This window comes from Gavialis gangeticus, unplaced genomic scaffold (genome assembly GCF_001723915.1).
Source record: "Gavialis gangeticus isolate Ggan-Ray unplaced genomic scaffold, GavGan_comp1, whole genome shotgun sequence".
NCBI classification, from domain to species: domain Eukaryota; kingdom Metazoa; phylum Chordata; order Crocodylia; family Gavialidae; genus Gavialis; species Gavialis gangeticus.
The window spans coordinates 26,877,272-26,903,916 of NW_017729026.1; the positions used below are offsets into that span (position 1 = coordinate 26,877,272).

Genomic DNA, 26,645 nt, shown 5'->3' on the forward strand with positions numbered 1-26,645 from the left:
AAGTTGTGGTAAAAGTCTAAACCTACTGTGAATAGTCTAACATGTTAAAGGTTAACATAATTTCTTGCTTGTATAGCTCTAGCAATAGAGGTCTAGCAAGCAGGCCCTACCCAGAAGTTAAGAGGGGAGGGGGAAGTGATGCATGGAGGCTGGGAGCAGTGCATTCTGGGATGCTGTAGGACTGCAAATTGCTTATTTTTTCCATGGAACAGACTGAAGTTATCCTAAAATGAGCTGGGTAGCATAACCCAAAGCTGACTGTTGCCTGAAATGTGTAACCTTGAGACTCTGAGGGCACTTAATGAGCTTTAATGTGCTGACACATTTTAAGTGTCCTTGATATAATCTTCATTTTAATTCCTCTATAGCTATACTGTAAGAGAGTCCACTTTGGATAGCTGCAGTATTTCTAGAAAGCAGCATTTCTAAGAAGCACAAAACTAGCTTAGTAAGGCCCCAGAAGCCAGAAGTATAGCATTGAAATAAGGATTTTAAACAGTTATAAGAATTTGGGAACCTGAAAATCTGTCCATGTGCTAAAAATACATCCTTCCCCACTGTCTCCTTAAATTTGCTAGGTTAGAACTCCTAGTATTTTATAAATACATTTATTTAGAAGTATCCAATTTTTCCTATTTTTACTTATTCCTGAAAGTGAGGGATGATATGTGGTCTAATGCCCTGTTAATCAATCAGAGTCAAATAATTTCACCAACTCACTCCTGTTTTCAGTCCAGAGCCTTTTTTAAAAGTTGTGCCAGACAGACAGCTGGGTCTTGAAGAAGATACCAAGGACTGTAGGATCCTTTAGTTAAGCTTGGGAGTGCTTTCCAGTGGTCCATCAGCTTCAGACTAGTTTGAAGTTGTTCTGCTTGAGAGGCAGCTAACTCTTAGTGTCAAATCAGGCAGAAGGCAGAGCAGGGTGGCACCTTAAAGACTAAACTTGTTCAGAAAGGCATAAGCTTTTCTAGGCTACAGTTGCTAACTGATGAAGGCTATTGGCTACAAAAGTTTATGCCTTTCTGCAGGAGTTAAACCAAAATACAATCCTATCCCACCTCATAGTTTAGTCTGAATCCCATACACCAGGCCAGTCTCAGTAACTGGTGGGGACAGAGTGTTATTGTATGATTAAAAAAAAATTGCTTTCCCCACCCTTAGAAGCAACTACTCCATAGTAGTTTATCTTACTTGTGGCCAAGCTCACCCCCTCCCCCTCCCCCCTAAAATAGACAAATGGAAAAAACAATGCCCTAAGCATGCATTTCTTAGCTGACAAGGTCCATCACAAGTGTGTATGGACAAAAGACTAATATGGCCCTGTAAGGGAGTATGTATCAAGTAATTTTTTGTCTAGAGTATGTTGCTTTAACTTAAGGCTTAACTAGTTCTGGTTAGTCAGCCCCTTTATTTCTATGAAAATAAACAGAATGAGTCATCTATAAATATTTTGTACCTATGGACATCCTCACTTCTAAGTTTACTATTGCAAGTGTGACAAAGAGCTCTTGGACACCATAAACAGCTAAACCTGGTGACTGTTACCAAATTCTAAGTAGCAGTATGTAGGGATCTAGTCCTAAAAATGTTATAGCAGTTTTACTCGACCTCATTTATTTTCCATTCCCCCCACCCTTTTTGTTATAGGCATAACACACACACACACACACACACACACACACACACACACGAGAACCAACAAGTTGTGCCAAGTCAGTGCTACAGGAAGAATGCCACAGACTTCAGGCAACCAATCAATTTCAGGATTCAGTGACAAAATGCAGCTTCACTAAACCTGGCATGGAATTCAAGTCCCCAGAGAAGTAGGTTTTTAATTTTGTTCTGCCAATGTAATGTTGAAACAGGATCAACCAAATCCTCAGAGTAAGTTTGTCAGCTTGTGTCATCATAATTGACATTTCATTTTGGAGAGCCTAGTGAATGCCATAATGCATGATTATTTTAAATAGGTAATACCTGCAGAAAGGTATTTAATTCCTGAAGTTGTGTTAGAATACTTCAGCCATAAAACAGGGCTGTAGCCATAAAACAGGTGGTATGCATACCAGCCCAGCTTCTGGCTTCTTTACTTTTCATTCCATTCAGGAAGAGCACACACCAACTGCTGAAACTTCCTTAGCCTGACAAAGGGTTTTTGAACCCAAAAGCTTGCTTAAATAGTTATTTTCCAACTATTTAAGTTGGTCTAATAAGAGAGAGATATCAGATTCACGCAAAGAACCTTGTCTGCCTAAGCCATAAAAAAAAAAAAAACCAAAACATACCTATAGACGTAAGGACTGGAGGAAAAGAATATAGGAGAGATTGTAGTGGGATAACTATTTATTTAGAATGAATGGGTTTAACCTACTTCAGAGCAGGTTAACATCTCATTGGTTTTGTGCTTTCACATGCCAACTCACTTTAGACTACCTTATGCTAAACACACTTTATCTTATGCTGAATAGACTTTATCCTTTCTAAAAGGCAAAGTAAGTTTAAAAACACTGGATGATTTCAAGCTGAAATAGATTAATATAAGCAGTACAAAAATGGTGCAAGATGTATCATCACTAGAAACAATTTATTAAGCAAACTTTTATTGAAGCATTAGGTTGTGGTACAGATATTTTTAAATGATAAAAGCCTAACACCACAGAGAGAGAAATTATAACACCTTGCTTTCCCCTCTCCTGATCACCCTATATAGTTCAATAAATTCATTCAAACAGTTTTCATTTTTTTTCTAGCCAAGGCTGTTTTTAGAAAGTTTGTGTATTTTTTTCCAACTTCTCAGAAAAATGGGATTTTCTGTTTACTTGCATTATAGGACCTCAAGCCAACAAATTGTCAAGATCAGTTGGGACACTGTTCAACAAAAAACAATGAAAAAATTGGTCCTCAGTAAGGCACCAGCAATCATTAGGTGCCATTTACAGTATAACTGATAGTACTGGTAGAGATCTTTAATCACCAATATGCTTAAAATATAAAATCAAAACTGTTCCAACCACCTGATTTCCCACCAAGTGGATTTTAGTATAGAAACACTAAAGAAAAAAGGGAAAAAGTGCTTCATTTTTAAATACAGAAGGAACAAAATAAACTCCACCATTGCATCAATCCAGAGTCAAAACAATATTTCAAGGACAGAGGAAAGTGTCAAATTTGTAGTCGACTTGCTGGTCTTGCAGCTGCAAAAATCCCATAGTATCTGCAAACACAGCTGCAAGTTTGCCAACTGTTTAAAGCCTACATTTTAGTCAATACCCATTAAGTGACTTCTAGAATTATTTATATTCTATGAATAGCATTCTACCTCACTGTCCGCAGGTGTCCCAGACAGCTCTTGTTCTATGCAGTAATTTACTTAATGCCCTCAAGTCATAGTAAAAGAAATTACCTCATTAATTAGGAGGAACAGATGAAGTCACAACACCATCAATACAGCATAAGTCACATGCACAACAATGTTACAGGACTTTCAGTCACGAGAGGCATTGATTTTGCTTGGAACAAAGTGAAGGGACATTTGGACGAGTTTAGAAGCATTCTTTACAGTTAGAAATGACAATTAATGTAGTAATTATTAATAAACCCAAACTGAGCAACATACCCAGCCTGGTAAATTCCACTATCTTTTTGCTAGGTTCTACCTATGGGTAGATTTAAGAGCATCAGCTTCTCAGGAAGTCAACCTTAAAGATGGCTTAAAGTTGACAACTGCAGAACTGAAAATAAGCAATAAGTCATGACTGAACTGGTACTTTGTACAAAACTGTTACAACTCTACCAAAGCACCTATATTCTAACTTGGACCTCTTTGGGAGTATAGATTGCCATATGTAGAAGTGTGGTGGTTTGGAAACATAGACAAGTGTCAACTTTGGCATATTAAAAAGGGACAAAAGGAGGTTGTCAAATTATGACCTGAATTAAAATGTCAGCTCAGGCTTCTAGAAGTGAACAGCTAGTGCATTAATCCAGTATTGCTGTATATTGTCCATTAGTCATTCTGAACAAAATCCCATGAGTTTGAGGACTAGAAGTATAAGCAATTTTATGCCTCAAAAGAAAATCCCCCACCACCTGTAGTAGTCTGTGTTCTGCCTTTCTTAACTGTATCAGGTAAAGGAACTTTGCTTCAAACACTGAAGTGTGAACTAGAAGTCAGCTCCATTAGAGAGCATACTGGTTAAAAAATAAATAATAAAAAAAAACCCAAGAAGTGTGGCCTAGAAACTGGTATTAGAGCATAGATGAAGAGTACCCGGTGGCAAATTAACAAAGAGCTGTCCCAGTGAGTAGGCTGAGGCCAAAGTCTAATGAGGACGAAAGCCTTGTCTGTGGGGAATTTTTGGTGATACCTGGAGGAAAACTGTATTGTGTATAATCCTATTTGAATCATTTTTCCAAGTGTTGTAATGTCTCATATAGTAAGATTTCTCTACATGCACTTCAATTTCACAGCAAGAGTGGCATAGAATACCTAAACACAGAAGAGAGCATTCATGCAAGTTATCTAATTTCTTGATATAATAATGCATACAATTCAAAATGATTATACTATGATTACATCTAGGGCTTTCCGCAACTACAAGATGGTGGGAATGGAAAGCATGGCCCCCTGAATCATTATCTAGAAAGCAGCCACCACCTTCTATACGGGATCTCTTTTTGCGTTTTTTCTTCATTCTTAATCAACTATGCTGTTGCTGCCGATTTTTGGCAAAACTTGTAAAAACAAAATTATAATCACTGAACTGAGCAATCTGGCGGTCAAGAATTTTAAACCCTTCAATCTTCTGGGCAGAAGACGACACAGTACGACATTTAGAGCTCTAGGAAAAAAACAAACAAAAATTGTTAAGATTCGTTACCCTCTACAAGAGTAAGCAAGAGCTAGCTCCTACTGTGTAGTTTTTGATAAGTTCCTGAGATGTGCCTATAAAAAGCAAGTGCCTGGTTCTGTGCTGTAAGATTCAAATTTTGTCTAGACCTGAACACAATTTAAATTCCTCTGCAGATTTTTTTTTAAATTTATAATGCTCCTACAGCAGTTAACAAAGAGAACTAGTATAGCTGCTGAATGTAGACACATTGCTGTTATGGCCAAGTGTTCCACAAGTGTTTGCTTGGGCATTCATGGTGTCCATTTTAGAAGGTGACAAGAAAATATTAAGGCTCGACTATCTGTCCCTTCAAAATTTTCTGAAAAAGCTGGAGCCCATGCCCTGTTCTGATGCTTGGGTTTACTGAGCTTTAGGTTTAGTACTTGTCAAGCTTTAATGCCAAATACTGTGAATATTTCTTCACATTTGCTTTAGTAAAGTTCATATTTCATCAATTTGAAAAAACTAGAAAACATTGCACAAGTGCAAAAACAATTTCAAAGCAATGACACTTACTCAACTTCTGCACCTTAAGTTCCCTTATTTTGTGTGTTTTTGTTACCGGGAGGGGGAAGAGAGGGACACAAAAAATACTTGTACCTGATTAACAAAGAGGGTGGTCACAAATTTCCCCGGCTTGAAAACATCCACAACTTTTCTAATTAGATCATCATAGGATGTCTGACTTATGTTGGTTTCGAAACTAACGTAAGAAAACTCTGGTTCTGGAGTGATGTGAATAGTCCAATAAGTTCCCTGGAGAATAGTTTAATTGCAATTGGTTACTATACATTTAATTTCAAATTCAAACAGTCAACAAGTGAAAGCAAAAAGTAATGCTTACATCTGATTTCATCCCATTCATTGAATACCCACAAGGATTGAACATTGTAGCATCAATGACAGAACCTGGTATCAGGTCACGAATTCCACTCATCTGAAAAGAGACATGTGTTACAATCACTCACTTAAGCTCCTGAAATTCTAGTATAGCTCTAAAAGAAATAGCTTTGTTTCCTAAATTAGCGCTAAGATGATATTTGCAGAATTCTTCCTTACACAGATAAGGAATCAAGTATGCTATAGTACAGGACTTATATGCAGCCCAACCCATACCTAAAATTGTCTAACGCACCAAGCCAATTAGTCTAACCACTTTTCCTCAAGCCATTAAGTCATCTTCACATTAATGTGAGGGACAAATATAAAGTTCTGTGAGCAGCAGTTGAATAAGTTTAAAGACTAAGGGATGCAATTACTTTTATTTATGGCTGGGGCAGAGGCAAATATAGTTTGTTGAACCAGTACCTGAAAACAAGAACTACTTGGCTACATTCTAGGCTCTGAATATTTTTCCATTTGTACTCCATGAACAGGGCTGCTACATAAAGTCCCTAGCTTCCCAAGACAAAGCCTGCACCAGTCATATGCTTAAAATGAATTACAGTAAATTGGAATTGATGTTAGAAGGGGATGGGAGGACGGGAAATCCATCAAAACACATTACATCAAGTCAACCTCTTCTTTGAGCTACTATTTTTGGAAGACTATCATGGGCCAGTTTATGCCCAAATGTTATTGTTAACATGGGAGAATTTCCTCCCCATGCACACACTCATTCTCTTTAAAATGACTCCATAGTGTTAAGGGAGATGTTTTAAAATTTGAATTTTGATTGACTGCCACAAAAGCTGATTTGTTTCTCCCTTTTGAAAATAAAGTGCTAAAAGTTGCTCCCTCCAGAAGCTTTAATACTATAACTGCATCGCCACAGGAGATTCTACACATACAGGGTGTTCTCCCCTACAAAAAAGGAACCGTCATCTCCAAAGTAAGCCCATTTTGGTTCAGAAGAAGCCCCTGCAAACTATTCAGACAATTTTACATCTTGTGGTATAAGAGAAGTGAAACTACAGATCCCCAGCTTCCTCTCGTATCATATTAAAAATTCCAAGCAGACATACACGAGTGACATCATTTGCAGTAACACCATCTTTCATGTAGAACTGGTCCATAACTACTGGATCAAGCTCACTCATCAGAATTTCCAGTGTCTGATCTGGCTGATTGATTACCCGATTCTCTGGGAAGTCCAGAGTGTACAAGTACCTGTTTAAAAAAGACAAAATCGCATTCCTGTAATAGGTACTAGCAGCACCTTTTCAAATTGAACTTTCTTTCACAAAGATAGATCTCAAAGTCATAAAACACCTACCAGCAATCAGAATTCATACGCCCCATGCAATAAGCTGCTCCATCTATTTGGGGACGGAAAAAAAGTCACCAGTTAATGCAACCTAGTGGATCCCTTTCTAGCCAAGGCGACTAAACTAAATTGGTGTTCTTAACAAGGTCAATGTAGCAAAAGTAATACATGGGTCACTAGCTGGTCTGTTCTCCACTTGTTAGGTACTGTCCTTACCTCTTCAAGCTTAGAAATATGCTCAAAAGCCTGGCTTTACAGAACTGTTGTTGCTTTTGAATTGAGACTGCTATACTTCTCACTCATATTAGAGACAATCTTTTCCCAAAAGGTGGCTCTAGATACTCGTAAGGGTAATGGAAGTTAGGGTTGTGACCCATTAGAATACTTATAGCTGTCAGTCACCTAAGCATGATAAAAGCCTCAAATAGCAATGGCTCACTTAAAGAGGCCTACCAGGGACCCTGACTGAGTGTGCATCTGGTTAATATGGATAAAATGTGATTTTTCTCCCATATTAGGTTTCCATCTAATAGTAAACATCAAGTTACTTTCAAAGTACCTTGAATTTTATATTTTTTTTTTACTCTGAATTTATAATGATGATGGCACAGGGCTGCAAGCAAGGGGCACAACTCCATACCACCAACCCCATTGCTGCCAGGCAGGCAGGGGGCCCTTGCCATGGTGGCATAGGCTTGCAGCAGCAGCAACTCTGAACTTCCTTGTCCAGCCCTGGTGCTATGGGTCCTGCCCACTAGGCTACAGAGGCCCCAGGAGAAGGATAGGGAGCCCAGGCCTGCACCCAGCCAGATCTGGGGGACACTTAACCACCCTGGAAGTGTGCTGCATCCCACTCCCCACCTGGGTCCTACAGTCAGGAATTCCAGCCCCAGGCCCCCCAAGCATCACCTGGGCAGCTTCCCCCCACCCCCAGCCTACCTGTGGAAGCAGCTCTCCAGGCTGCCATGAGCATTTGTACATGCACATGTCATCCCCTGCCTGAACACCCTCCTCCCAACTTCCCCAGCCCCTTGCAGGCTGAAACTCTGCCAGCCTCCAAGGGAAAAAAAAGCCCAACCATGTGTCAGGCTTTTCTCCTTTGAAGAAATCCAGGTTTTACCACACTTTCCCATTCAGCACAGAAAACCCAAATCCCTGCTAATGATAGTATTCTACTACTTTAAATTTCTGAAATCCATAGTCCGAGTTCCTGAACATGACCTGGATTCTCATGGCTAGTAATGAATGCTGTTGGTTCTGCTTTCCAGACAAGTTCTGAAGTTTCACCTTAAAACAGCAGAATATTCCAGGTTTCTAATTTTCTCATTTGACCTGCAGGAGCTTGCTAGTGATCATATGAAAAAAAGGGGGGGAGCTCAAATTTCAGATCCAAAGCAGATTTGTGAAGCTAGCAGTTACCAACAGGTCTCTTCTGACTAAATGCATTTAATGTTAAGTTCCCCTACACAACAAGAGACTCAAGAACCACCAGGTTTAGCCTCTTCAGGACTGTTCTCCTGAAACTATTAGAGGGAAATGTTACTGTGACCATGTAAGTACTTAGTGAACTTCCCTGCTAGATATCAAGTGGTCAGATGTATAAAACAGACTCCACCTTTCAAAATATTCTAGTTTTAGTTTAAAGGAACTTCTTGACTTCCTCTTTTTTTAAAGGGGCTTCCTAGCCAGCAATAGGCACAACAAGGTCTCAGTCCTGAAACTAAATCCTATTAGGAATTTTGATTTTGCAACATGTAACCTCTCCCACATGGACATTGGTCAAGCAGTTAGAAGGAACAGTCTTTAGCAGAGGCAGTCGATGTTGGACGAGCCTGCACTGGCTGCAAAATCCTGCAGTGCAGTTCTCAACAGCTCTTGTAGCAATTTAGCATGTAGGGTACCATGACTGCCACATTCATTAGCATCATGTTATTAAGGACAACCACTAGACAATTATATGTGAAAAGAAAATGACAATAGCTCACTTGGGAAAATTTCATTAAGGAACTCTACTTCTTCCTGGAAATTCCTATGCGGGTACTCCTGGTGGGAAGGCTTCATAAAATTCTTACGTGAATAAAAGAAGCTCTGAAAAAAAGGCAAAAAGCAACAAAAAAATGTAAAGACATACAGCATATTGTATTCTTAGGTATCCTAGACATAGGTTCAAGTTTAAACTTGCATATGGCTCTCTGCTCACCATCATTAAGAAAAAAACAAAGCGACACTTTTCTAAGTCTTGTACATCCAGGCAGAAGTGAATATTCACACATTAGTACCTTATTCATCTAGGACTTGTACACTGCAACCCATCACTTTACAACAAGTAGTACTTATTCCCTATCCACACTGAGGGAATCTTGGTTTCAAACAGACCTATGCATTAGTTGAAAGAAAAAAGACTTGATAACATTTAAAAAAGTAGAAAGCTGTATCTATAAAATGCAAGTACTTGTAGGATATGAGTTTGGAAGAAAGATGTTATAGAAGAGGAGTTGCATTAAATAAACTATAGAAGAATGCATGCTAAATGGGAGTTAAAGGATTTATGGTAGTATATTTTTCACATCTTACCTGAATGGAGTCAAACCCACTGTGCTTTCTGGCAAGCTCCAAAAGGGGAACCAGTGCTTGCAGTAAGAGGGTGGTACCACATGTCTTCAAAATGAAACGTCTCTTGGAGACAAACATGCTACTCTCACTGAGGGGGGAGGGAAAAAACAAATTTAGATAAAGTTTAATTCACTGTGCAACCTAGAGACACTTATCACATAAACAGTGTATTTCCTACGTATGAAAAAGGATGCAGAGAAATTATGAGCTATCACTAGACTGCAACTCAGAGCCAATGGTATTAAGACTAACCAATAAAGATACTAATTTTTGTAAATTTTAGTAATATGCCTTGTGCCAAACAGACTTCACCCAAGACTTTCAAATTTTCAGGTGTCCAACTAGATATTCTGCATCACCCCACCTCTATTTTCAGATGATGGATACTTAATGCTATGAGCAAATGTGACCTTAAACAGATTACTTCAAGGTGTCAGATTAGGCAGTCAAGTCACCTTTGGAAAAAAAAATCTTTACTTCAGATTTCAATAATGCACCATAGATAACTAGGCAAGAATCTTTAGCCCAGCATGAGATAAGTTCTAAATTAAAGAATTATTATACCCCTTTCTGAATAAAGCAGCAGCTGAACAAGCTTAGGTCTAACATTTACTGCCCTCACAGAGATGGACTTCAAAACAAATGAGAGAGACAAACATTCACATACGAGTCAGCATAAGCAGTTCTACGAAGACAGACTTATTTAACAAACTAATTCTAATTAGTAAATACAGTCTATAGAAAGCTTAAGCCTAGCATTCTTCCAAGATGGATATTTACTGGTAAAAACCAGAGACTAAACTGAGTAATCTGATGTGATGCACATTTTCACAGCGTTGTTTCAGATGAGATTAGTTTGACCACTGTATCCAATATATAAAGTGACTAAACAAAACACTAAGGCATCTTCTTTCCTCAATCTTCACTATGGTAACAAATTAAATCACTTTTAAAGATAGCAAGACAACACAAACTTCTCTTCCTATTAGGAAAGCATGAGGTACAGCAAAGCATTTTAGCAGGTATGCTACAGGGTAAACACCTCCTTGAATACCCCCTTCCTTGCCCAGTCTCCTTTCTACTCCCTGCCTTGTCTACTACATGCTATACACAGACCACCTGAACCATGTGTGGACTACCTGCTGCAGGCTGGCCACACCCAAGCTACAACACCACTTTTGTTATCAAAGCATCTTTTCTAAAATGAGACTTAGACCAGTGAGCTTTATAAAACATTAGGAAGTGAAGAAATGAAGTCTGTTGGAAAACAAATCATACTTTTTTTAATGAAAAATGAACTAAAGATAGTTGTACATAGAATAGGCATGTTTGTAAAGAATGTGGGCATTATACAGCTACACACAAAAGAAACTATTTATCAAATATATTGTATACTACTACTCAAATCCTGACCCAAGTTTTTAGTTGCAGATTCATTTATGTCGATCCTTGTGTGCTGTAGAGAAAACTGGGCATAGATCTCATTACTTCTATTTCATGGTCCCTTAACTCTACAGCAAGTTTAAGGGACCTTTGTATAAATATGAGAGTAGGTCCCATAAACAAGAGCATAACTAGGGGTGAGCAAGGGGGGCACTTGCCCCAGGTGTCATGTTAGGAAGGGCACTGAAGTTTCCCCTACCACTGAAGAGTCTGAATTTTGTCAGTTTGTCCACAAACCCGTAAGAAGTTCCCAGTTACTGCTGCTTTAAGAGCAAATACAGGGGGAGGCTGATCATGTGCAGCAGCAACAGCTCAGCTAAGATTGTTTAGGAATTCCCAGTATGGGAAAGGCTGCTGTTCCCCCACATACTCCAATAGGGTTTTTCCCTAGGCACCAACTCTGCTTATGCCACTCTCTATAACGGGGGTTCCCAACCTTTTTATGCCGCAGGTAGCCCCCCCCTTTTTTTTTTTTTTTATACTTAGTATAAGAAGGGTTGGCTGCCAGGCTGGTATACTGCAGACACTTCCAGACCTCCACACTGGCAACCTACCCTCCTGTCAACTGGCAGCCAACCCTTTGCAGCCCAGTACCGGACTGTGGCCTGGGGGTTGGGAACCCCCAGTCTGTAAGTTTTTCAGCTGGGCTTGGGGAGGGAGAGGGGAAGGGCTAAAATATAAATAAAGTTAGGGCCAGGAAAGAGCAACTCTGCACAAAATATGGTTTAAAAAGTTGAAAGGTACAATTGCATACAGTTAGACACCAATTTGTAATAAATGATGCAGTTAAATCTGTGGAGAGGCTGGAGGTTTCCCCAATGCAACTTATTTGCCAGTCTCCTACCCCAGGCTTCTTTTGCCTTAATCTTGGACGCAGAAAAAAACCCAACTGGTAGATTTTCTTGGTGTAAGCTGGCCAAGATCTCCAACTGTGCTACATGTACAAGAAGGAAGAATCCCTAAGCTGTCAGAAAAGCTGTGGAGTCTTATAAAGTGTCCTCAGTTTAATAATTCTGTTTACATTTTAAAATGGTTGAGCCAAATTTGTACCATTCCGCATACACACAAGCTTTGAAATTAAAAATTTAGCCATTCTTCCTGCAGCTGCTATTCTGAAATGCATCTCGCTACTGAACATAGTCCAAGTACATTTTTACAAGAGCTCTTCATTTGGGACTCCTACTGATCTACTAGATCAGTAGATGGGATGGAGGCAAGAGATTTCACAGACATTAGGGCTGGAAGGGACTTCACAAGATCTGGTCCAGCCCCCTGCCCAAAGATGGAGACTGGCATTAAGCTAGTTCTTTAATCCTTTGAGATGTTGAAAAGCAAGTAACAGTACAGATATTGAAAAAAAAAATCATTCTGACTTTGTTTGCATATATCAGTCATTAACAAACCCTGCAAGATGCAGTCATCCAGTAAAACTGGAAGGAAACTAGAACTTTCTTAGAAGAGATACCATTATGTATGCTTCTGGAAAAACAAAGCATCTCCTGGAAAGACAAGCTTACCTGAGTACATAAGCTTCCTGCTTGTCAGTTTTTGTCACACTTATGATCAAACAATGCACATTCTCCAAAAGTTTGTCCCACTCAAACCTGTAAAAGAAAAAAAAGTCATTAAGTTAAATACACAATATTGAGAGGATGTCTTGCCAAAGACTTTTTTCATTCCATATATTAAGATAGAAGAATGCCATTTGAAATAAAAAAAACACTAAATATTTAGAGTGGCAAAGCCAAAATAAGTGTCTCAATCAGAATTTTAAACTATATTGTTAAATAACGGTTTCCTGCCCCACTCAGATTAGCAGAACTGGTTATAGATAGCTGTTTATACCTTTTTCTTGAGTTGCCTTGAGCTTAATTGAATTTTTTTTTTAAGTTAAGTTATAGCCAGCTATTCTCTTTTTCAGGCAATGCATGTTTCCACACTATCCAATTAACTTAATTCCATAAGACCAAGTTGAGACTTTTTCCATGAACCAATTTACTCTGTATTTACATTTTAATAATGCTTGCAGATGAAGAATGCAAAGTATTAATTTACTTGTACATAGTAAGACAGCACTAATCCTTTCAGTCAACTGCACTGAGAAACAGAAATATGAACAAGTTAGCTCTTTCTTTGGCACTAGACCCCCAACACCCATATCTGTTATATAATCACAACAAAACCAAATGAGCAAATCAGCAACTAGTTGGTAAAGCCTGGCTCATGTTCTGCAGATAGAAAATTCTGAATTCAAGACACTAGACATTTTAGTTGCAGTGCACCTAACCCACTATTCTCCATGTAAGTTGCAAAATCATAGGTTATTAATAAGCATGGTCTTGAATAGAAATCACCTCCATTATGTGGTTAAATAAAGTAGCCTTGTGACTTTGGGCATAACTGTTGATTGCTGTCCCATTATAAAATGGGAATACTTCTTCCATCTGTCTTGACAGGTATTTTGGAGCATCCTAGACTATTTCTAGACAGTGTTAAGCACAGAGACCAGAGCTCCATTACATTAACAGAAATGAACATCTAATTCCACTGATGAGTCAAGTGGAATAGCAGGGAGTCATAAGCTGTCATTTTACATGCCAATGTGATGAGATATTATCCACTTAATACAAGAAATAATTTGCTTTTGTGAGCTAAAGCAGATTTTTCTTTTAGCTTGTCACAGTGTATATATAGAGTTTGAGATTTGTCTCGTGCTACTCTAAGCAGCAGCTTTTTGACAAACAGTAACTGAACCGCTTTGTTTGCCTTCAAGGTTAAACAATGTGTAGTCCTACTAGTATTATAAGTGCCACCCCATAATCATTGAAGTTTAGCTATTTAGATAGCTTGCTTGTTTGGGTGGGACAAGAATGGACAAAGTTTGTCAAGACCAAAAATATCTAAAGGCATGGCATGTCCGACAAATATTCTGGAGAATAGGGAGTATTTTCACATGTTCTCAAAAGACTGGTACAACCTCCTGGTCTGTGTAAAGAGTGCTATTGATTACAGCCTCTCAAAACTTCTCCTAAATTAATTTAATGCAACTGACAAATGTTTTCAGTGTCACTTAAGTTACACTTTTTACATTTACTGCACATTCCATGACAAGTTACAGTAGATAAACTATGCATTTTTAATATATGAACATATTCAGAAGTGCCTCCCCCCCGCAATACTGAACTACTGCAGTCAATAAAGCTAATTTCTTAAGGAATGACAGGTATACCACAAGCTAGTTACTTTAAAATTAAGCCTAATACTAGAAGAATTTTTAAAGTAACCCATACTACAGTTGATTATTTCCAGTTGTTCATGAAATGAGCAACAAAAGCCAAACTGTGCCAGAAGGGTAGATATTATTTGACATGAAATTAAGTTTTAGCTCCTCAGCTGGATACATTTAAAAAGTCAGTAACAGTCCCTTCCACTATGAGAACGTTAGCTGCACTCGTTCCTCCTCCAACTGCATCACCTCAGGGTCAGGCATTTGCCTTTACCCACCCCAGAACAAAGTTCTGTAATTCTTCCACTCAAAGCAGAGCATCAGATTTTTGTATACTATGGACAGCTGCTTTAATCATCTACTAAAAAATTTGGTACCTGTGGATTTCTCACCATCAGTTAGTTAAATGCATCAGGGGGAAGACAGACAAATCCAGAAGTAGACAGGCAGTAAAAGACAGAAAGTACTTGGAAAAACCCAGATGTTTTATACACATCTAGGCTTTCCATCGCCTAGTGCTGGAGTAACAGATTTCTGTAGGCACTTGGTAGGATGTCTGAATCTTTAGGTTTTCAAGATTTCTTTGTTTCTTTCTCTATGAAAAACAGTTCTTTCAAACCTACTAAGCTAGTCTCTGTGGGGTGCAGAACTTTCTGCCCTGGAATATCTTCACACCGTCCTACTTTTCAAACTCCTATTAGACTAGACCAGTATATTCATACAGTAATCAACCAGGTCAACATACAGTATTTGTAAGTCAGCAATTTCAAGTTCATGCATATTAGGGCTATAAAGTTATTTAAAGATTTGATTGAGATTAAAAAAAAAATCACAATGAATCGCAATTTTAATCACACAGCTGAACTCAAAATTATGTGGTTGTTTTGTATGGTTGAAGGGTGGGAGTTTGGAACTTAGGGGGTGTCCCTGCATACCCTGGCAGGATGCAGGGAACTGTGGCTTGGGAGTAAGGGGCAGTGGCAAGGTACAGGCATATCGCTGCAACCCCCACATCATATTAGCCTCCCCCCGCCACAGGTGTTCTCTTTTGAAACAGGAAATATGTTAACCCTGCAGGAATGCAGTCCCATGGCATGCAGAGCAGCACCCAACAGGTAAGTCTACAGAGAGGGAAGGGGCTGGGGAGAGGAGAGAGAAAAAAAAGTGAGGCCCCCCCACAGTCATAGAGGGAGTGGGGTGGGGCAAAAGGAGCCCCAGGGCCAGAGCAAATCATGGGATGGAGCTGCAGGAGACTCATCCGGAGGTGTTGAGGGGTGTGACTCTCTGCTGCTGTGCACACCCCTGGGGCAGGCATGGGTGGGCTGCTGCTCTGCTGCCTTTGTCCTGGGAGCTGCACACTGGCCACACCGCACCACACCACGCATGGCCCCTGCTTGCCTGTGTATCTTTCAAATTCTTTAGGCTTGTGTTTTGTCTTGTAAATTTTTAATTTAGGTTTTGAATTTTTAGGTTAATGAATATAGAATACAGGCATTACACAGGGCAGGGAGTGAATATAGTCCCTATCTTAATACTAGGATAGGAATCAAAATGCTCATGTTTAAAATCACAGCTCTGTGATGGCACTGGAAACTAAAGCCTCTAGGCTCTAGGACAATGGTTCTCAACTTTAGTTTTATGAGACTTTGAGTGCCACTGTGCAATTACAGCCAGCATGGGTGTTACCACCAACCAGGTGAACCTGTCCCAGGCAACTTCTGCAAAGCCAGATCAGTAAGCAGCTGCAGAAGAAAAAAAGTGTGTTCTTTTTGTTCAAATTATGTTTATTTGATAAGCCTAACGCAGGCAGGAGCACTCTCTTGCTGCAGCACTTCCCAATCTAGCCCCGCTCCACCCAACTCCTCCTTGGAGGGGTGCCTTTAGTTTAAAAAGGTGGAAAACCACTAAAACGAGCCAAAAGTTTCCCTAGTGCAAAGGCATAGACAGCTGTTACATTTGCAGCAAACACACCAACGGGACATAGGTGCACAGCTTCTGTAGTGCTACAAGTGTTCCTGGATGAAGTGAGCTTCTATCGTGCTAGGTTCTGTAGCACTACATGTAACGTCACTGCACCAGCATATCAGCCCCCTCAGCATCCAGCACTGCTCTATCACACCCCCACCCCCTCCAAAGAGGAAAGGAGGAGAAAGTAAGAGGGTGGGCAGTCAGAATACAGCCCCAGGAAAGTACAACCTGTCCATTCCTCCAGGGACTAGGTTTTAATCTACTTGCGGCCCCATCCACAAAGCTGCAGCCTAGACACGACAGGGTTGGGAGTAAATATAGTCCCCATCTCAAAGCCCCAGGCCTGAGCCAACTCTCAGCTGCTCACTTATGCTGACTTGCAGTTACAGCCCAGCTATGATGGGGCCATAAGACCCAAGCTGTGAACAAGCCTGAGCATTTAAGCAAGCCTGAATATTACAGGATATTCTCTCAGAAAAAGAAAACATGAGCGCATTTTCAAAACAAAAACACAGAAAAACAGACTATTATAAAACAGTCCAACTTTGATGGCCTTAAAAAGTGTTAGCTTGGGTAATAACTACAAATAAGCATTAGCTATCCCCCCCTCAACTATTGGTGATTACTTCGTTCTTGATCCAAGTTCAATGCACAACATTATATTTTATGCAATTTTCTTAAATGTGTAAGTAAAGGCAATAGAGTTTAAAGGTTAAAACCAAGATTCCTGCAGAGAAAACCTGCCATCCAATCCAGACAAGGGAGGGGAGCATACAGCCATTCACTCTCATGAGAAGGGGCATGTTTCACTGGGAGAAATTCAATGCTTAAAGTAAGAAGCAGGATTGCATTATAAAACAACTCTATGACAGCACATAAAGGTTATGAGCATACATGAAGGGAAACAGAATTATCAGCAAAAATCTGGGAGGAAAGTCACTGATGTTGAATTTGATTTCAGCACAATCTATTTAACCAATTTACAGCTCAACAATGAAAGCACCGTCAAAATTTATAGTCAACTAGAAATAAAAATATTTGATGTTTTGTAAAATGTGGATTCAGGGGTATAGTGAAAGGAATGAAAATGCAAGAGCAAGTTAACTGCATTCTGGTGAACTGAAGCATTTATTCATTTTGCCAATTAAAGAATGATTTGCCTTGACACCAGAGTGGGATGTTAATAGGCAAGTCTGATTAATTATTTTTCTACTAATCTAATAACTAGCAATTAGTGCCTACATTGAGATAAATGGTTCCTGCTGATGTTCTACACGCATTATTTCCTGGTTGGCCAAGTGAAGCAGTATACTGATGCCAATTTGAAAGAGAGAGAGAGAGAGAAAGAAGTCAGAATGGAGTGGAAGCCAATAAAGGCCTGATTTCCACTATTTATTTCCACTCATTTATTTAGCACAGAGATAATGCAGTAGCCTTAGGTTTCAGCACCACTTTCTACCAAAGGCACCCCACAGGCTTGATTCTGAAGGAAGACAGCAGTGCTTCTCAGCATGGCCAGAAGCAAAGAGAAGGGAGTGCTGACCACTGTCCTGGCCCTACTCATGCATAATTTGCCTCAAATTGTTGAATTAATAGGACAAGAACTGTGTTGCACTTTTTCTAAAGCACCTGGGAAAAAAAACTGAATTCTAGCCTCTGCCTAGGTTTCCTAGGCATTACAAATAACATATCTGTGCCGCTAAACACTCTAAAATTCTAGTTTGCCCTACCTTTTATTTTATAAACTTGCAACTGATTTGTAACTATTGCTGAACAGCAGGCCAATAATGGATGCAAGGACAGAAAAGCACACATTCTGGATATGGGCAGGTGTTTATCTGCAGCAGGACAAGTGTGACAAGGGAAACATATGACCATTCTAGCCCCACAGAAGGAAAACTACAAAGCCACAAAGCAGAGGTCTCTAGCCATGGGTGACAGTAGCCTGCTTCTGGGCTCAGCCTGTCTTCTCCACTGCTGGGAGCAGGGAACATGCCATCAACAGCAGCTGAAAAGGCACCAACCAAGGACAGCCCTCCATCCATAGTGGTAGCAGGAGTGAGAACTGCTCTCCTCACACCTGACAGTTCCAGTAGTCACTGCCAGAGCCCCCGTAGCGTCAGTAAGTTCCTCAACCCCAGAGGACTAGGGTGAAGGAATGGCTCCCTGACAACCTGCCATACGGCAGGTGAGAGAGCAAGAAAAAGACAACTATGGGATATTTGGACAGGGGAGGGGGAAAGGAGGAGTCTTTAGGACTCTCTCATTTTGGTATATAAGAACTGAACAGGGATTACACATAGTGCTAGGAAACAACAAAACTAATGTTTAAAACCAGTTTGTGACAGAATTGCTAGATACCCCCCTCACAAAAAGCCCCACAACACTGCTTGAATACCTGTATATTCACATTTTGTGCTAGGGAAAAACAGGAGTTCAATATGTACTGTGATGACAAAGGTGGTAAAAAACAAACAAACCTTAATCTTCATTTATTTCTAGCCTCTAGGCAGTTCAGACATTTATTCAAGAACATATTACTGCATAATGCTACAGCTCTGATAAGTGTTATCTTTCCTCATTTGTCCCAGTCAATACACAGTTTTGTAGTGGGTGGTTTACCATCTAAAGCAATAACACAACTGCAACTAATTAAGAAAGTCAACCGAGAGACTGACTGCATTTTTCAAGTGTTAAGATTAATGACATCTGCTACTGACAGCCAAATCACTGTATTTCTCCAAGAATGCAGCAAGTTGCTGAATACATGCCAGAAAGATGTTTGGGAAATGCTGTATAAAAAGGTAAAAAGGTGGGCACTACTAAAATACACTACGATCTTCTACATTACTATCTAACTTTAGCATTTGTCAAGCATGAACTGGAAGATTCCACTACATAAAGGCTTTCTGTTTTATAGTCACTAACAGTGAATGTCAAATGAAGGGGGAGAAGGGATTTTTTTTCCCCCCCCAACAGCTAACTCATGTATGTCAGTGCATGATAGTCTTGCATTTGCAATAAGTGCCTAACACAGTAGCCTTGAAACTTGAATTGTCTGAGGCTGAGCCTTTTGGGTACATTCAATTCATTATGAAGTTTCAGCAGCAAAGTTCAGGGAATTGAAAAAAGGTAAAGTTTACAAGTTTTACAATCTTATTAAAAAGCTAAGTGCCTCTATTATTTCAGAAGAAATAGTTCGTCAACAGTGGCAATCCACCCTACCTCCAGCCAAGCATTCAATTTTGTGTTTGAGCTAAGTAGGTGAGGATTTTCCTTGCCAAATGGAGCTATGCCCTTGAGAATCACGATCAGCAAAATCTTGATTTGTTCTACACTTGCCTGCAGTACAGGATACCACTTAATGTATAAACAAGGTGGATTGCAGCTGTGTGAAACCCTTTTCTATATCAGTAATGGGAAGGGCTCCCAAGTACACGGGAAAAAACACACATGAAAACCCCTTAGAACTATTAAACTGAGGACTTTTCTGCACAAAAGATTATGCCTTACAACAATAAACATTTGCAGTAATACAGCTTACTCAAGTTTAAGATAAGTTGTACTGGTATAGGTCATTTTACACTGCTACAAAAGTTTCTAGTGTGGGGAAAAAAATAAATCTATAAAACCTTTTGAAAAGGCAACAAATTATTTATGTGGCTCCATGTTCAGTACAATTTGACTATCAGATCAAGCAACATTTTTACTGATCCAAGGTACTGGAGTAAAATCTATTTAATTGAATACCAGAAGACTTTCATACAAGTACGAAACTACTTCTTACCACATGGTATTTGGAGGAAAAAGTGTCCCTTATCTCTTCAAAATAGCCTTATCTCCAGAAGCACATTGTTACAGGCTAATATATTTCAACTTCTTCAGTAGTTGTTTATGCATGGTTCAAGGAATTAATTCATATAACCATAACAGTAGTTGACCAATATGTAGGCCTTGTACTTCCTTGCCTATCAGCTAAATATGCTCAATTATAATTAAGAAACAAGGTGAGCTACTATTCATTTCAAAGGCTGTAAAGTATTAAGTTAAAGTTTATTATAAACACCAACTGCTTACTAGACGGGAGAATGTTTTTGTAACTAAAGATCATTCACTGGCTTTGAGGGGGATATTTAAAACACATACATACATACCATCAGCTTGAAACTACTACTTCTGTCCAAATCTTTTCCTACTGTAGTTAGGAGTACTGCATAAGGAAAAAAATTCTAGTTTACTTTCAGCTGGCTCCTCAATTTGTGAAAGTATTTTACAGAGAAACAGGAAAAAGAGGCTAAACTCAAAAAAGTTGACTGGAGGCTTAAAAGCTATAGCATGAGAAGCCACTCAATTATTTTAACCTAACTAAATTGAGTTGCATGCCTTTGTATAAAATTGTATACTTTACCCAATGTTTGAAATTCAACTTGTAAGTATGTTCTTCTGAAGACCAAGTCTTCTCGTTTGATACACCATCACAGTAGTGTGAAGCTGAAACCGAATTTCCAATTCCCTTTGGTATTCAGACATTTGTTTGACTAACTTCTGAAAACAGAATGATTTAATAGTAAGAATCCAGATATTATTCAGACTGAGTTTTTAGACTAGATAGTTTCTTTAAGAACCGGTTTCAAAGAAACAAGGCATTTTGCTTTAAAGCACAATCTGAATAAGTGCTATTCCAAAACCATGCTGTGTTCACAGTTACTTCTACAGTAAATATTACAGACCAATCATTCAAATCAACTACAAAAGCATTAACTGAACTGTACTTACTAGATTCTGCCTGTTGACGCAAGTAAAAATTCTTACCAAATAAAACCTAAGTAACAAGCTTCTGATGGACCCTGTGGATGTCCCATTTCTTATGACCTGGTATAACGTATTAAGACATTTAAGATACTAACTGTTTTACATACTAATTTATCACTTGAGCATCTCATTATTGAAGTAATTTTAAGTTGCTATCAGTCATTTGCTTGATGTTTCAATGGAAACTTTATATTTTAACACTGTGATAAAGAATAAGAGCTCAAATTTAGTCTATCTGCAGTGTTCAAGAGTACGCTATATAGCCAAAAATCAAGAGATTCAGTTTCTGACACAGAAGTCCACCCAAAAAGACAAAATGTTAAATAGTAGGATAGTTACTTTAAGAGATTTATAATTGATGTGCAATGCAGCAAAGTACAAGTGATATTTTGAAGTAGCATAAAAACAGTCAATGCTAGAACTACATAATTTATTTCCTCTACTTGGTTTTTACATAGAATAAAGGAATTACTAAAGTCACTGTCACTAGTTGCACAGTACTAGATTTCATGTACTGAATTGCTCTCAAAACACTGGGAAGCATACCTACATAAGCAGGTATTGCAATAGCCACAGGGATGTAATATTGGTTTTGACACGAGAAGTCAGTCCATAATTCACTAAGGATGGTCCTCAATGACATTTCCGTCTAGACAATGCTAACTGTAAGTAGGGAGAAAAGCCAGAATGAGCTTCCTAAGCCTTCCCCATGATAAACTTTAAAATCTTTACAAAGTAGTGCTTAAATGCCTGCGCTTAATACAGATTAGCATTTTCCAAGCAAATAGCCCTAACGAACAGGCAAAAGTTTTGTATGTTTGATCTTCTCTCACTTGAATTTCCTAAAACTCTCTACCCTGATGTTCCCATTTCTTAGGAGGATCTGAAGACTACTATGCTGAAGGCCCTTGGTTTTACTTCTACCTATTGCTGTTTTTCAGTAAAGATACAAGCAATTTGATTGGTTTTGCATTTAGTGTCCATCATACCACAAGCCGGCTAGTTATTTCACCTAAACATATTATGAAGAATATTTTTTACTTGTTTGCTTTCAGTTAGAAACTGAAATCTGATTCCAATTGTATACGACTAAAATTAGCCCAGTAAGTAGCATTTTGGGCCACTCAAAAAACTTCAATATTTTACTAACCTGGAACTCAAACATATTTTAACAACCACTGCAGCAGGAGGACACAATGACAGTCCTCATCCTGCTGCTTTACCTGCAGCAGGTTACGGCAGTGGTTTTCAACTTGTGGTCTGCAGACCCTAGGGATCGCCAGACTATTTCTTAGTCTGAAAAAAGTGATTATAAAAAATCCACACTTACAATTCAAAGTGATCTGCATATCCATTCATTTTTTTTCTTTTTAGGGGGTCCACAAGTGAAACAAGGTTGAAAACCATGGGGTTAAGACACCAAAAGTGCTTTAAAGCAGGGCTGTCCAACTTACAGGGCTGGGGGCCAAATAGCATGTAGATACCCCCACTGCACTGTGTGCCCTCATAGAATCAATGAGTCAGAAGGGACCTAGACAGATCATCTAGTCCGACCCCCTGCCATGGGCAGGAAGGAGCACTGGGGGTGGCATGGTCTGGACCTCACCCTGAGCTCCCCACCAGCCCTACTTTGCTATGATTCTATATCCCCCCTGCCATGTAAGCCCTCAAAATACTAGCTGCAAATATGTAAATTCCTACCATTTAATACCTTTTAGCCCAAAAGATTACTAGTTAGGGTTGCTTGTCCAAGGAGTGGAAGACCCAGGGAACAGTTTTCCCTCTTTATCAAGGGGGGGTTTGGACCTACATCTTCCACTTAGTCAAGGACCCTAGCCAGCAAGCTAAAGGCTTGCAGTTTAAAAGCACCCCCGCACCCTTCTCTTGAAGCCTGCCCACTAAGCAGCCAAGTGGAGTCCGAGGACATCTACAAGATGTTCGCTGTGAGGAATGGTGTGAATATGAAGCGTGGTCAGCACTCTTGAGCTCCAATATCCTACAGCACACCATCTGGATGGACTCTCCAGATATTTTAGCTGTTACACTATACTAAATTTCTGAGCATGTTGGGGTACACTGATAAGGAGTTTCTGGGTCAATACAAATGGTGGATTATTGACCAGCCGTATCAGCCAATACCAGTTGGATTGCTGATATGCAGCCTCATAACTTGGAAAGCAGCATCAGGCTAGTAAGTCTGTTGGGAGGGAAGGGGGGGAAGAAAATTGAGGGTCCCCACAGTGAGGGAGTGGGGTTGGGCAGGGGCTGCCCAGCCAGGGCAGGACAGGGTACAGGACAGAGCCTGGGTGGTTCATCGGGGGTAAGGGTGAGGCAGGGAAAGCAGGGGTTAAAGGACAGCTCCTGCTGCTGTGTGCACCCCAGGGAGGAAGCATGTGCCCCGTGGATCTACGCATGGGGTGAAGGTGAGCTGCCTCCTGTAGGCCAGGGGCTGTGATGGGCTCTTCCCAGCAGGGCTGGGCCAGGGCTCTATTTGGGGCAGGCAGGGGTCTATGCATTGGGCTACAGCCACACCAAAATTCACTGTAGGCCCCCTTGTAGCTCCCCCTGCCAACATTGCTGCCACCTGCCCCAACCCCACCCACCCCAAGTGCAGCCCCAGCACAGCCCCCGCCAGAAGAGCCCAATGCAGCCCTTGGCACTGAGCATGCAGCCCACCCTTGCCCCATAGATGGGGGGGGGGGAGAAGGCATGTGTCCCCCCTGCAATAGGCAGCACTTGCCCCAGCCCCACTCCCTCCCTCACCATGGGGACCTCAATCTGTGCCCCCATGCCCCTTTCCACCCCCTCCTTCATAGACTTGCCAGCTAGATACTGCTCTCCAAGCTGCTGGGCTGTGTGCATGCTGCAGTTGCACACGTGCATGTGACATTTTTCAGTGACATTATCAGCCACATCAGCCAAAAAAAGGCTGATTGCCAATAATGTCAATTTTCCTTTACCAGTGCCGATAACAACATGGATGGATGCATCAGTGAACCTTACTGTACAGGTATGAGGCAGCCTCTCCTGCCCCCCCCCCCCTTTTTTTTTTTTAAGATAGCAAATGGCAAACCTGCAACCCAAAAGTACCTATTACACACCATAGGGGCAGGAGAGATTTGGAAAGAAAAGATCACTTTTCAAAATATATTCTGCTTAGTCTTAGCCATGGAATAACTTCAGCTAATGACATTCCAAAATGAACCATGTTGACAAAGACATGGAAACTTCAGCTTAAATGGATTAAGACTAAAGATCATGGTTTCAGCTGCTTATAATGTAAGAGATCAGGCAGCTACAGACGGTAGGGGCTTGCAGCAGCATTTATTACCTACACTAGGAAGTATTTAGAAATGAAGACTTGATTTGGGAACTATTCTTTGTGAGGTTTGGGATATGTGAATATTTGATGAAGTGATCTGCAATAGTTAATGTTCATGATATAGCATGTCTTCATATTTGGAGTTAATACAAAACTGAGATGGAATTCGTTATTTCGCAACTCTAGTTAAAGTTATATCTGCAGCCTTAGGAAGGAAATACTACCTCAGTTAATGTTTCACAATATTGTGGTATATTGACTTAAAAAAACCCAAAAGCTTAAAGCTGAGATTTTAGAACAGTTATGCACTCATGGATCTACTACACAGTACCAAAATATACATGGCCCAAACAAGTGGGACCTCTGATGCTATTTAAACAAAGCTATTATCTATACATGCACTGTTGCAATGCTTCGTATGTCAGCAATCCTTAGTTTATGCAAGTAAATTTAGATTGCTTTAGTTTAATATCCAAGTTATTCTTTCAATATAAAAAACACATTCTTAATTACTTCAAATTGTATTTTTACAATACTTTAGTCTGACTCCAAAACCAAGAGGCTAAAGTAAAAATAAAGAAAACCTGGTGCCAAGCTATCCCTCAGAGAAATTGTCAACATCCAAACCAAAGACCGACTTTGTTTAGATTTGGAAACAAACTTGTGAACATGTAGTACCTAGAAGTATTTCTAGGATATAGTGAAAGTTATTTTCCAGTACTAGTTATGAAGAGAAAAATGTATAAGACAATTTAACTGCAATATAAGCCTTGATTGTTACATGTGCAATTGGTCCCATACAAGTTAAATAAAATTTCAGTGGTAATTGAAGTTGCTTTTAAATAACAGGTATTTGGAAACACTGAACTCCTACAGAGTACATCATACTAATTTTCAACTGGGCATACTAGCTTGGTCTACTAGTGTTGACCAGGAAGACCCAGTGTCTCAGTACAAAAGCAAGAGGAACTTCAGTTTCCAGCTACCCCCCCACTAAGTTTTAGTACCAAAGTTTAGTTTGAATTTTAAAATCCTGCACAACCTTACCTTTCAGAATTAAATTATGTACTCCGATTGCACATGCACACAGAGTAAAAATAAACTATTTGAAACTTGCTTTATTAAATGAAGCTAGTTTCAGAATCTTTTAAACATTCACTGTGACTTCACTAGCAAACAGATTCAGCTTTCAGAAATGCTGAATTACATACAACTGAGAGTCCATGAGTCATTAGGCACATCTGAAAACTGCACTTGGTTCCAAGTCACTAAAAGAGAATGGTGTATGGACTTTTCTACCATACAGAAGGCAAAGAGCTACCTTGACAGACTGTTGCTCACTTGATGCATTTGTCACACCACACAGGATGTCTACCAAGTTTGAAAGATGTCACTCAAATACACCATGAAGGTTAAGGTAAAGACTGCAAAATCCTACTAGTAATTCAGACAACTTTTAGCAGCTTAGTTTCCTCACTCCATATTTTTGGAAGACTTCATAGCCAGTGAACTAAGGACCTCTAAGAGCTTAGTTTTCTAGATCAGAAGCTCCCACCTCCACTCCTGAGCCAGCCCCAATGCATTAATCCGATTCTCTTGGGGACTACCTGCACTTTTCCCCACCATGCCACCCTCTGAACATAGCCTTTTCTGAGCTGATACAAGTCTCAAGTCACTTCCCTGCTGCTAGTCAAGTTCTTTAAGACCCCCCTTGTATCACTTGGGCCACAAAAGTATTTGCAAAAAAGCAATGAACTTCAACTAGAACCAGGATGGAAGTAACGTGCACCTCCCCTTCCCAACCACCCTAGCTTCAAACTCTTTGTAGCATTTACCACCTAAAAAGGAAAGAGACAAGGCTTCTTCACAGTGCTGAGGATACTCTGCACCACTATAGACATTTACAGCATTGGTATATTCAGAGATGATCAAACAGCATCTCCTCCTTCAAGTCTCTACTTGTCTGGCTTTCAAGGAAAAGTAGTAACCAGAATGGGGCAAGCTTTCTTACATGTTACTCCACAAAATCCCCAGCGACCTGCAGTTTCCCACACCCTCCCAGCTCCCCCACAGCTCCATAAAGCCTTTGGGCAGAGGCTCCCCTCCCACGAGACGCTGGCGCCCTATGACAAGCTCGAGGAAAACCAGCAGCAGCCCGCCCCC

General features: G+C 39.9%; 1 protein-coding gene across 1 annotated transcript; it reads right to left on the bottom strand.

Moving 5' to 3' along the window:
- Positions 1 to 2,565: 2,565 nt before the first annotated feature.
- Positions 2,566 to 20,898, bottom strand: AMD1 (adenosylmethionine decarboxylase 1). Its single transcript, XM_019520085.1, has 9 exons — positions 20,757 to 20,898; positions 12,672 to 12,758; positions 9,673 to 9,799; positions 9,084 to 9,186; positions 7,108 to 7,150; positions 6,857 to 7,001; positions 5,737 to 5,829; positions 5,493 to 5,648; positions 2,566 to 4,841 (listed from the first exon to the last, which is right to left on the bottom strand). The coding sequence occupies exons 3-9, from the start codon at positions 9,787 to 9,789 to the stop codon at positions 4,701 to 4,703; spliced, it is 798 nt and encodes a 265-aa protein (XP_019375630.1). The 5' UTR covers positions 9,790 to 9,799; positions 12,672 to 12,758; positions 20,757 to 20,898; the 3' UTR covers positions 2,566 to 4,700.
- Positions 20,899 to 26,645: the final 5,747 nt, after the last annotated feature.

What these genes read in the sequence shown, in the direction of transcription:
- AMD1 (XM_019520085.1), bottom strand. Translation starts at nt 9,789, where the DNA reads ATGTTTGTCTCCAAGAGACGTTTCATTTTGAAGACATGTGGTACCACC. An exon ending in CGTATGAATTCTGATTGCTG is followed by an intron (nt 7,002 to 7,107) that starts GTAGGTGTTTTA and finishes TTTTTTAAACAG; the next exon opens with GTACTTGTACACTCTGGACT. An exon ending in CCACCCTCTTTGTTAATCAG is followed by an intron (nt 4,842 to 5,492) that starts GTACAAGTATTT and finishes TTTTTTTCCTAG; the next exon opens with AGCTCTAAATGTCGTACTGT.